General features: G+C 37.5%; 1 protein-coding gene across 4 annotated transcripts in view; it reads right to left on the minus strand.

Annotated features, from left to right (window-relative positions):
- Nucleotides 1-6,853: 6,853 nt before the first annotated feature.
- The window catches only part of CSGALNACT2 (chondroitin sulfate N-acetylgalactosaminyltransferase 2), a 43,833-nt gene continuing 37,605 nt past the window's right edge, over nt 6,854-13,081 (minus strand). For all 4 annotated transcript variants that reach the window (XM_045568185.1, XM_045568186.1, XM_045568184.1 and 1 more), the window contains one exon: nt 6,854-8,946. In XM_045568185.1, the coding sequence (XP_045424141.1) occupies nt 8,654-8,946 (293 nt within the window). In that variant the 3' untranslated portion in view covers nt 6,854-8,653. The remainder of the gene's footprint in view (nt 8,947-13,081) is intronic.

Here is a 13,081-nt window from a genome sequence, read left to right on the forward strand (position 1 = left end):
GTCAGGAGTTCGAGACCAGCCTGAGCAAGAACGAGACCCCGTCTCTACTAAAAAAAAAAAAAAAATAGAAAGAAATGATCTGGACAGCGAAATATATAGAAAAAACTAGCCAGGCATGGTGGCGCATGCCTGTGATCCCAGCTACTCGGGAGGCTGAGGCAGGAGGATCACTTAAGCCCAGGTGTTTGAGGTTGCTGTGAGCTAGGCTCACGCCATGGCACTCACTCTAGCCTGGGCAACAGAGCGAGACTCTGTCTCAAAAAAAAAAACAAACAAAAAAAACAAAAACAAAAAAAAAACTGAATGGAGGCAGGGAAATTTAACCCCTGATAATTTACAAACATAAGGCGGTGAGCTTCACAAAGTTTTGCAGCACAAATCACACTGGTCCAACAAACTTTCAGCTGAGAATTTAGTTTAACATGGCCTTGAAATTGTACTGCCCCAAAGTACCCAGCATAAGCAAACATTCTGACCTATATTCCAGTTTTAAAAATCTCTCCTTAGCTGGGTCTAATCTTGTTAAACGCATCTGTTGGATTTAAAAAATTCAATTATTGTAGTTTTCATTTTTAGATGCTCTATTTGGTTCTTTTCCAAATTTGGTCATAATTCTAAAGAAATTACCAAAATCTAACACAGAGAAAGAGTTGGAAAATAAGAAACAGGTGAAGAGACATGGAGGGTAGAACAGTTTTAACATGTTATCAGAGTCATAAAAGGAAAGAGAATGAGGCAGAGGTAATATGTGAAAAGATAATAGCTGAGAATTTTTCAGAACTGATAAAAGACAAGCCAGGAAGCCCAGAGAATCTCAAGCTGGATCAGAAAAAAAAAAAAATCCGCACACAGATACATCACTGTGATGCAGAACAAAGAAAGAAGAGACCTTGAAGACAGCCAGAGAGAATGAGGCTGCCTGCTTGCAAAGGAGCTGCAGCTGCTATGCTGGCAGTTCACAGCAGACACAACTGAAGCCAGGAAACAGTACAATAACATCAATGTGCTAAGAAAAATAACTGCCAATTTAGAATTCTCTACCCTTCAAAAACATATTTTTTAAATGAGAAAATAAAAATATCTAAAGAGAAACTAAAATGGAGTTTGCTATCAGCAGACTCACTAAAAGAAAATCTAAAGGATAAATTTTGACTCCTACTGCAATTCATATACTAAAATTATTTCCAGGTACATCATAGATCTAAATATGAAATGTAATAAAGTGTCTTAAAAAAACGCAAAAATTTCTCCTTTATTTTGGAGTAGGGCAAAGGTTTCTTAAATTGGACACCAAAATTACTAGCCATAAAAGAAAGAAAATAGATGAAATAATTTTTATTAAAATTTAAGACTTTTGCTTATTAAGTGATACCATTAAAAGAGTGAAAAGTAAGGCCGGGCGCGGTGGCTCACGCCTGTAATCCTAGCACTCTGGGAGGCCGAGGCGGGTGGATCACTCGAGGTCAGGAGTTCGAGACCAGCCTGAGCAAGAGCAAGACCCCGTCTCTACTAAAAATAGAAATAAATTATCTGGCCAACTAAAATATATATATAGAAAAAATTAGCCGGGCATAGTGGCGCATGCCTGTAGTCCCAGCTACTCGGGAGGCTGAGGCAGTAGGATCGATTAAGCCCAGGAGTTTGAGGTTGCTGTGAGCTAGGATGACGCCACAGCACTCACTCTAGCCAGGGCAACAGAGTGACACTCTGTCTCAAAAAAAAAAAAAAAAAAAGAGTGAAAAATAGGTCCTACCAAGGAGAAGATATTTGCAACATATAAATCTTACAAAGGGCTCAAATCCACAATACAGAAGTAACTCTCAGAATTCAATTAAAAAAAAAAAAGAAGCCAATTTTTCAAAAACAGGCAAAAAACTTTAAAAGGCATTTCACAAAATAAGATAGCCACATGGCCTATAAGGATATAATAAGGTATTTATTTCTCTGATGATAAAGTAAATTAAAAACAAAATGAGATAACTGTATGTACCCACCAGAAATTAAAATTAAGGAGTCTAAACTAAAAACACCGAAAATACTGTGTTGGGGAGGATGTAAAGCAACTGGATCTCTCACACATGGCTGGTAAGAATCAGTTATTTGACAAGATTGAATAATACTTGCCAACCCCTGCCAAGGCTGATCAAGAAAAAAACGAAAGAACAAACAGTATCAGGAATAAGAAAGAGGATATCACTATAAATCTTAAACATTTTACGCAGATAATAAGAGGATATTACATACAACTTTGTACATTTAATCTGAATTTTCATATTTATTAGTATAAATTTCAACAAAATTATAATTTACTCAAAATAACTCAATCAAAACTGACTCTAGAAAAAACCAGAAAATTTGAATAGTGCTGCAACCATTAAGTAAATTGAACCAGTGATCAAAAATCTTCCCATACAGAAAAGTTCGTGCCCAGGTGGCTTTTCAGTCAGTTCTGCCAAATATTCAAGGATAAAATAATTCCAGTTTTACAAAACTTTTCTAGAAACAGAATAAGGAACACCTGTAACTTATAAGGTAGCATAATTTTAATAGGAAAATCTGTTAATGATGAGAAAGGGAGGTTATAGGCACTCTTACTTACAAACATAGATGAAAAACACCTGAAATACATACGTATCTACATAGCCCCCATGAATACATACATAGATATATAAATGAATGTATATGTATGTGTCTGTATATATGCAAACCAAATCCAGCAATGTAAAATAAGAATAATACATCATGACCCATGGGAGCTTGCTGCAGGAATGCAAGAGTACTTCAGAAAATCTATTAATATAATCCATCAATTTAACACACCCATTAGAGGAGAAAAAAACATATGATCATCTCAACAGATATAGTAAAAGTATTTGGTAAATGCTCTTAAGCATGATAAAAACTCACCAAATAATAATTGAAGGGAACTTTCTTAACCTGATAGTCAGGGTATTTACAACACCTCCAGCAAATACCACACTTACTGATGAAGCACTGAAAAGCCTCACCCTTGAAATCAGACGCATGGGCAGGGAGCCACTATTACCACTTCCACCAACACTGCACAGCAGATCCTGACCAGCACAGGAAGACAGGAACAGAAATTAAAGATTTAAAAACTGAAAAGAAACAAAACTTTCACTACTCATAGATACATGATATAGACATATACCAGGAAAAATGCAAAAGAAACTAAAAATACACCATTAGAATTAACAGTTTTTGGCAAGGTTTCTGAACACAAAAATTAACACGCAAAAATCAATGATTTCTAAACACCAACGACAGACAATAAAAATAAAAGACAGGTACAATGGCATCAAAAAGCCAAAGTACCTAGCAAGAAAATAATACATGAACAATGAAAAATTACAGAACTTAATTCAAAGACAATAAAGACCTAAACAGAGAGATATGTCATGTTCCAGGATCGGAACATGTCATAACATAAATATAAGCATATCAGTTCTCCCCAAAGTGACCTTATAGAGAGCCGAGAGATTCCAATCAAATTCATAAAAGTTTTTGTGAAACTTAACAAGCTTATTCTAAAATTTATATGAAAGTACAAAAGCTATGCATAGCCATGACAATCTTTAAGAACAAGGCAAGTGGACAAAGTATCTCAGATATCAACTTGTATAGAGTTATGGTAAGTCAGACTGCGTGGCAATGGTGTGGTAACAGACAACCAAATGGAACTGAGAGAGCCCAGAATCAGACCCATGCACGTAGGGACATCTGATGGATGACAGACTGGTTTTGCAGATATGTGGGTAAAGCATGGACATAGTGCTGGAAAGAAGTGAAATGCAATCCTTACCTCACATCGTACAGAAAAATCTCTTCCACTTAGGTTAAGGACCTAACTGAAAAAAAGCAAAACTGTATAGGAGATATTGAGAAGATAATATACAACAATATTTTTAAGAAATCCTTCCCTATTATGACGTCATAAGTCAACAAAAAGTAGTAACCAACTCCTAACCAAAGAAGATATACAGATAGAAAATAAGGCACAAGAAAGGATGCTCCACATCATATGTCATCAGGATATTGCAAATTAAATGCAGGATAATGCAAATTAAAACAACCAGTGACCCAATACACACCTATGGAATGGCCAAATTCCAGTGTACTGACACCACCAAATGCTGGTGAGGATGTGAAGCAACAGGAACTCTCATTCATTGCTGGTGGGACTGCAAGATGGTACAGCCACTTTGGAAGACAATTTGGCAGTTTCTTACCAAACACAACATACTCTTACCAAAAAATCCAGCAATTGCGCTCCTTGTTATTTGCCCAAAGGAGTTGAAAACTTATGTCCACACAAAAACCTGCACATGGATGTTTATAGCATGTTTTTTCTTTTTGAAGACACAGGGTCTCACTCTTGCTCAGGCTGGTCTCGAACTTCTGAGCTCCAACCGATCCGCCCGCCTCAGCCTCCCAGAGTGCTAGGATTACAGGCGTTGAGCCACCGTGCCCGGCCATTTATAGCAGTTTTATTTATAACTGTCACAACTTGGAAGCAACAAGATGCCCTTCAATTAGGCGAATAGGTAAACTGTGGTACATCCAGACAATGGAATATTATTCAGTGCCAAAAAGAAATGAGCTACTAAGCCATAAAAGGACATGGAAGAAACTTAAATGCATATTACTAAGTGAAAGAGGCAAATATATGAAAAGGCTACATATTGTATGATTCCAGCTATTAATATATGACATGATCAGTGGTTGCCAGGGGTAGGGAAAGATGAATAGTCAGAGCACAGAGGATTTTAGGGCAGTAAAACTATCGTGTATGACACTATAATGATGGATACATGTCATTATACATTTGTCTAAACGCACAGAATGTACAATACCAAGAGTGAACCCTAATGTAAACTATGAACTTTAGGTGATAATGATTTGTTAATATAGGTTCATCAATTGTAACAAATTTGTTACTGTGGTAGGGGATGCTGATAATGAGGGAAACTGTACATTTGTGTGGGCAGGGGATACAGGGAAACTCTATGTATCTTTTGCTCAATTTTCCTGTGAACTTAAAACTGTTCTAAAAAATAAATTCTATTTTAAAGAGAATTAATAAAGAAAAAAGATTGTCACATTAAAGTTAACTTTTATTCATCAAAGAGCACCATCAAGAATGGGAAAAAGACAAGCCACATCTTGGCAGAAGATATCTGCAAACATTTAACCAATAAGAATTGGTATCCAGAATATGTGAGGAATTCCTATGAACTGGTAAAAATGGGCAAAAAGACTAGAAATGCAAATTATAACTACAATTCATGCCTAAAGCCCACTAAATTGGCAAGAATTAATAAGCCTGACAAAATTAAGTATTGCCAAGGATGCAAAGTAAACTCTCACCCAGTGCTGGAAGATGATCCACTTGGAAAGTTAAACATGCACACAACATTTTAGCTCAGCATTTTTACTCCTAGAAAAATTCTGGCACACTTACAAGAGACATACACAGTGGTGTTCATGACAACACTGCTTCTAATAGCAAAAGCAAACAACAAAAAACTACAAATAACCAAAATAGCTACCAAGAATAGAATAACAACAACAAAAAACTACAAACAACCAAAATAGCTACCAGCAGTAGAATTAATAAATATCATAGTATATTCATACTGAAGGGGTTAAAATATGCTATTCTGGCATATTGACTATTTATGTTAAAGACACCTGAGAAACAGCAGGTGCAAAAAAAAAAACTCACTTTGATCTTTGTGCTGTTTCTTAAGAACAGAAGAGGAATGCCCATGTGAAAGATACTCACTCTACTAGGAGAGGCAACATCCTTATCGTCAATGATGAGAAGTTGAGACCAAGAAAATATTGCCCAGACTCTGTTACAGTAACTCTTATTTTTTAAGCCTCCCCACATAATTTAGTCATATTTTTAGTTTACTATTCTTTGTCCAATTCAGTATATAAGTAACTGACTCTAAAGGCTTCTTTGAGTCTTTATTTCTTTTAGAGGGCTCTGTATCAATAAAATTTGTATTAAATAAATCTGTATGCTCTTCTCCTGTTAATCAATCCTATGCCAACTGAATTCTCAGACCCGGCCGGGACCCTAAGAAGATGGAGGGGAGTTTTTCTATCCCTACAATACAATGGAATGAACTGATTTTGAGATTAACATAGGTGATCCTCAAAAATAACACTAAATGAAAGAGAATATATAATGATATAATAATGTATAAAAATTCAAAAACAGCTAAAACCAAACAGTATCTTAGGTAGAGATACATACACACTTGAGAAAACTATGAAGAAAAGCAAGTGAAAAATTATCACAAAAATCAGATAGTGACTACCATGGACAGAATGAGGGTATGTGATGCAGAAGGGGCACATGGGCCTGTCACTGGTAATGTCTCATATTTTAATATGGGCAGTTGGTGCTCTGGTGCATGCTTTATTCTTTAAAGAACACAATTACAGCCAGGCACGATGGCTCACACCTGTAATCCTAGCACTCTGGGAGGCTGAGGCAGGAAGATCACTTGAATTCATGAATTTGAGACCAGCCTGAGCAAGAGCAAGACCCCATCTCTACTAAGAATAGAAAAATGAGCCAGGTGCAGTAACATGCACCTGTAGTCCCAGCTGCTTGGGGTGCTGAGGTCGAAGGATAGCTTGAGCCGAGGCGTATGACACCACTGCACTCCAGCCTGGGTGACAGAGCAAGACTCTGTCTCAAAAATAAAAAAAGAAAGAAAGAAAATGAAAAAGAAAAAAGTACACAATGACATGTTATATACTTTTTCTGTATTTATGGTATTTTACAATATAATGAAATTAATTTATCACATTCTCATTTAACTTTTTGTAATAAAATACTTTATTGGTACCATTTAATGTCAAAAACATAGGAATGTTTGCATTCCTTAGCTTCCAACTTTAAATTAAAAGCTAGTTTAAAAAAAAAAGGAGCAAAATTATCATTTGATTCTCTCAAAAAACAAGCTGCAACTTACCTTTGCAAATAATTAAGTTCTCTCACTTTAAATACTGTAATTCACTGGTCTTCAAAATAAATAATTGTATATAAAAAGAGACAATGGCATGAATTATTTTGCAGAGAACATTTTACATATCTTAAAAAAACCCTAAATACTACCCCAACTTAAAACTTGTAAGAATAATTAGTTAAGAGTTATTATAAAATTGAATTCATGTAGCACCTAGAAATTTGTAATATTTCAGATATTATTTAAAAAAATGTAATGATTTTTCCTCTCTGAATTTCCAGGGGTTTATGTACACACTGAATTCAATATAGGTCCCTTTTAAAAGCCAAAAGTTGAAAACTTTATCCATGTCTTTCATCTTATATCCAATTTCTGGACCTAGCAATTGACCTGATGGTAAAAGGTCCATGTGTGATAAATAATATAGTACAGTCCTATCTGAATATAATTTCTTATTCACCTTGTCTCATTAATATAATTTACATTTCAATTAAAACATTCTATATGCAAGCAATATGTTTCTCTAAAATATTCTGTAATTCAGATTTCCACTCAGACTACCTTCCTCTCCTCCCCTTTTCTCAAATCATAATGATCTGATGGATACCTCATTAAATTGTTTTTTCTCCCCACAGTGAAACTCTTTCAACTCAAAGTATTATAATAATACACATACAGATATAGCATATATTAACATATTAGAAAATAAATGATAATAAATACATATGTATCTATGCTAAATGAGAAAATACAAAGCAAAAAATAAAGAAAACCATGCTATGCTCATTTTTTTTGGACCACCACAGGAATGCCCTGTTGTAGCTGGCTCACATAAACTGATGTTTCCAGACACAACTAGTATCCTGTGCTCCACCATAATTAAATACTCTGTTAAAAATGTTTCCATGTTTTTTTGTTTGTTCAAAACAGTCTACAGCAACTTTGACTGCGAATCCTGAACATGATAATAATGCAATAACACATTCTCTTTTTTAATCAAGCCATCGATTCTATTTTCGACTATTACCCATTTGCTTAAAAACAGACATTCAGGGGTCTAAGCAACATTAAGTTAAGGGGTTTTGATTTCTGCCTTCTTTGATTGAGGATTTCAGATGTGTCATTTAATTATTCCCTGCTTCAGTGAAGAAGGATTTTTCAAGCTATCAACCAAAGCCCTTTATTTAAAAATCAAGCAGGGTGACAGTGGTTGGCAGGTGAAGATACCTGCCCACACACCACGTCCATGACACTCTGTCCCCTCTGCAGGCGTGTGCGGCTCCTGACTCACCATCAGCCCAGTGCATCGCTCCACCCAGACGCAGTCAGGACACTGTGCAACCCCATATGCAGTCAGAACATGGGCACCAGGCAGAAACTTACTCAAAACAACTTTTGGAACAAATACCTGATTTCAATTTGTCAATTATTCCATGGTGCAGTATTCTCACAAAACAGAGGCTTTGTGCTGAAACACTTATTTTTTCTTCTCATATAAAGTTGAAATGCTAAAGTAAAGTAATGCCAGGAAGAATGTGAAAAATAAACACATCTTCTCTGAAGGAGGCACTGCATCTGGAATTGGAATTAAGGCTAAATAAACAGTACTGGTTTGTGGTCCAGACTGTAATGCGTTAATGATTACATCAACCAACAGCTTCACTGTTTGTCCTGTATGCCTGTTTATGAAGGTGCGTCTCTATTTCCTCCCTGAAGACCAGCATTCCCAGGTGGGAGTGAGAGGCCTCATTCATGGCTTTGGACTGAATGCACATGCGGTACTGCTCAGGGGTCAGCTCGTCAGCACAGCGCTTTTCATGCCAGAGGTGGAAAAGACCAGGAACTGGAGTCCGAATCACCATAAGGTCACCATGTAAGTATTTTCGATAAAGATGAACATCTTCTCCACCCCAACCTTTTACTTCCATGTCAAATCCACCTGCAAGATCAACATTGACATTATAAGTAACTGTCTAACAGCCAGAGCACAGAGAAACATCATAAAGATTTACGTTCTGCTTCAGAGGAGATGGCACGGTACAACACAAAGACACCTGTGGAGGAGTGACTTCCCAGTTTGAAGTCCAGTTACAGGCCGACATCTAGACTCTAGGAGCTCAAGGTCAGTCATCAAGCATAGCAAAATGAGATTAAATATTTGAAAACACTTTGTAAATTTCAAAGATCTACAGAATATCTATAGAAAGTCAAATAAAGGAGAAGAAAATATAAATCACCTATAATCTCACCACCATTAATATTTTATTGTATTTTCTTTCTATCCTTCTAGACACAAAGTTTTCTGGGTTACAGAAAACTTACCAGAGGGGAAATCAGAAGAATGCGCCATGCTTGAGATATAAAATTGAGAATGGGCACACAGATGATTTATACCCACGGGAATGAATGAAATTATTGAAGAAGTTTAGAAGGAAAACAGGGCTTAGATCTAAACACTAAGAAATACCAGTTTATAGAAGTTAAACAGAGGCAAAGAAAGATAAGTCAGCAAAAGAGACTGAGAAGTGACCCCAGATGATGGAGAAAATTCTGGAGAAGGTGCCATCACAGTAGTCAAGTGAAAAAAGTGTCTTGAGGAAGAAGTTGTAAGCTGTATCCTACTCAATTAAGAACTTAAAAAGAACTAAGTGGCCCTGGCAGCATAGATGTTACTTACAATCTTACCTAGAACAGTTCTAGCGGGGCCATGGGGCAGAAGGCTAACTAGATGACATGACAGGCGAGGCAGAGGGAGACCACTTCAAACTGGGTGCAAGCTGAGCAACTAACTTTTAAAAGAAGCATGGAGAACACAAACCATTTGGAGTTTTTTAAAGAGCCAGAAAAAAGATTCTTAAAATCTGGAAAAAAATAATTATTTAATTAAGAGCTAGGCTTCTAAATTATGTCTCCTGTCAAATAATTCTGTCCCACTTAATTTCACATTCACAGGATGGACAGTAATCCTAAGATCTCCAAAAAGTATTAAACAATCAGAGCTAAATGCTACGTCTGATTCCTCTCAGCTCTTATTCCCTACAGATATGAACAAGCTCTTCAAATATCAGAGATGGTGTAGGTACTTTAAAAAAAATGGGAGACTCACAGTTTTTGGTCTGGCATGTGAGAAGCTTCGAAGTCATCACTCTATCCTAACAAGTAAAAAGCTGAAAAATCAACAGGTCCTCTTAGATCCCTCAGAGAATTGAGGTCACAGGGCAAACTGTCGCCCTCAAAATTGGAGAGACAGACAGGTAGATATAAAGAATCGTAACTTACTGGAGCAGAAATCTCTGTGGGAACCAATCAGGGTAGGAAAACCTGAATTGTAATTGACAAATTGCTGGAAGCTCAGTGTAGGCAAGTCTGAGAGTTAAGAACTCCAGGGGGACCCAGTCATATTGAGAGCCCTCACACTCTTGTGAGTTTTGCCTCCAGGAGCTCTGTCAGGCTCTCAGTAGTGAAGATTAGGGAAAAAAATGCCCTAATACTTCCAGCAGCAGGGAGGGGGAGGAAAGGCAATCATTTTGAAATATGCCAGAGCATTCATTCCTTATAATAAGGCCTGATCTCAGAAGAAGCTATTTAACTAGAGCCTAACTTGCTGGGTTTCATCACAGCCTAACTGACCTAGAGGAAGGGAAATATCCAGCTCCAGCCCCTCCTAGCCATCCTGTCCAGGAGGGAAAGAGAGGGGACAGGAGATTGAGAAGAATGTGTGAAGTTCACCCCCAGGGGCGTAGGATCACCAAAAGACTGAGACCTTATCACAGGACTGCAGAACACTTACCCTCCCTTCACGCCTTACCACCACATCATCAAAGGCCTATTTACTGCAGTTCCTTCTACCTAGTATATCGAGTCCAGCTTTCAACAAAAAAAATTACAAGGTAAACTAAAAGGCAAAAAACTCCCCCAAACCCCCAAACAAACAAACAATAAAACACAGCTTAAAGACACAGAGCACCAGACCCAGATTCAGATACAGCAGGGATACTGAATTATAAGGTTGGGAATTTAAAACAACTATGGTAAATATGCTAAGGACTCTAATGGAAAAAGCAGACAACACATGAGTAATATAAGTAGAGAGATAAAAATTCTAAGAAGGAATTAGAAAGATACTACAGATAAAAAACACTGTAAAAGAAATGAATGCAGACACAGTGGGGCTCGTGCCTGTAATCCTAGCACTTTGGGAGGCTGAGAGGGGAGGATGGCTTGAGGCCAGAAGTTCAAGGTTGTAGTGAGCTATGATCACACTACTGCACTCTAGCCTTGGTGACGGGGAGAGAGAGAGAGAGAGAGAGAGAGAGAGAGAGAGAGAGAGAGAGAGAGAGAGAGAGAGAGAGAGAGGGAGGAAGGGAGGGAGAGAAGGAGAGACAGACTCTGTCTCAAAATTAAAAAAGAAAAAAAGGAAATGAATGCTTTTTTTTTTGATGGGTTCATTAGTAGACTAGACTTGGCTAAAGAAAGAATCTCTGAGCTTGAGGATATGACAATAGAAATTTCAAAAACTGAAAAGCAAAGAGGAAAAAAAGACTGAAAAAAAAAAAAAAGAACACAATATTCAAGAACCGTGAGACAACTACAAAAGCTGTAACATTTGTAATGGGAATACCAGCAGGAGAGGAAACAGAAAGGAACAGAAGCTCCAAATGAAAGTCCAAACAGGTGCAGCTCCTTTTCTTCTTACCTAGCCCACACTCACAGGGTGGAGGCTCTACTCCAGGTGCAGCAAGGGGAAAATTTGGGGGGCCCTACTGCACCTACCCAGAGCCCTGCTCAAAAAGCAGGGGTGTTACTCTGCTTTATAAGAAGTGTGCCACTGTCCCTGTCCTCAGCTCCAGAGCAGAAGCTCAGAGATTTTTCCCAAAGAGGCAGTCCATAAGACAAAACTGCTGCAAAGCTCTTCCCAAAGGAAGTGACTTTATTTAATAAAGTGTAGAAAAGTTCAAGCCTCTTGAAAATAATGGAAGCCAGGCACAGAAGCTCACTCCTGTAGTCCCAGCTACTCGGGAATTAAGGTGGGATGATTGCTTGAGGTCAGAGGTTTGAGACCAACCTTGGCAATATAGTGAGACTCCATCTCTAAAAAATAAAAATTAAAAAATTTTTTACAAATTAAAAAAAAAGAAGATAATGGAGATTTTTGGTAGTAAGCAATTAAGAGGAGGCTGGTACCTCCATGAGGGCAACAAGCTTAACAGCGGACCAGCTAGTTTACCAGAGAGAATCAGGCAAAGAGACAGCTAAGAAGAGCCCTCCTGGGGTCTGAACAAACCCCAAAGACTTGCCTCAAAAACTACCCCTGCAAAAGGGCCCAATTTAATTGAGTCAGATTGTGGAGCAATTTATGCCCCGGAGCACTGACAACAACGAGACAGCAACTGGTAAGCAATCAGCAGAGCCTAACAGTTGGGAGTGACACCAACAGAGGCCTGGAGACAGGCAGAGAGAGCCCTGCTAAATCCAGCACCATCCCAGCACAGCTATACACGTCCTGAAGAACATCAGAGGCTTCATACTGTCAGAGGGCAGGGGGAGAAAGAACTGACTAAAATAATACAGTCAAGTCAATAAATAAATGAAGAAAAACAACAAGTCCTAGAGGTAGGGGGGAATCAGAATCCAGAGCTGCCACAACATATTACCTAAAATGTCCAGTTTTCAAAAAAGAAATTATGAGGCATGCAAAGAAACAACGTGTGACCCACACATCACAAAAAAAGCACCAAAAACTGCTTGGGTTAGGAAACAGATGTTGGCTTTAATAGACAAAAATTCCAAAGCAGTCATTATAAATATGGTCAAAGAATTAGAAGAAATCATGCTTAACGAAGTAATGAAAGGTAAGATAACAATGTCTCATCAAATAGAGAATATTAATAAAGAGAAAAATTATATGTAAACAACCAAATGGAAATTATGAAGTTAAAAGGTATAATAACTTAAATAAAAAATTCATTGAGCAGCTCACAGTAGATCTGAATTAACAAAAGAAAGAATCAGAGAACTTGAAGACAGATCAGTAGAGATTATGTAATCAGAAGAACAGAGGGGGGAGAAAAGAA

This window comes from Lemur catta, chromosome 14 (genome assembly GCF_020740605.2).
Source record: "Lemur catta isolate mLemCat1 chromosome 14, mLemCat1.pri, whole genome shotgun sequence".
Lineage (NCBI taxonomy): Eukaryota > Metazoa > Chordata > Mammalia > Primates > Lemuridae > Lemur > Lemur catta.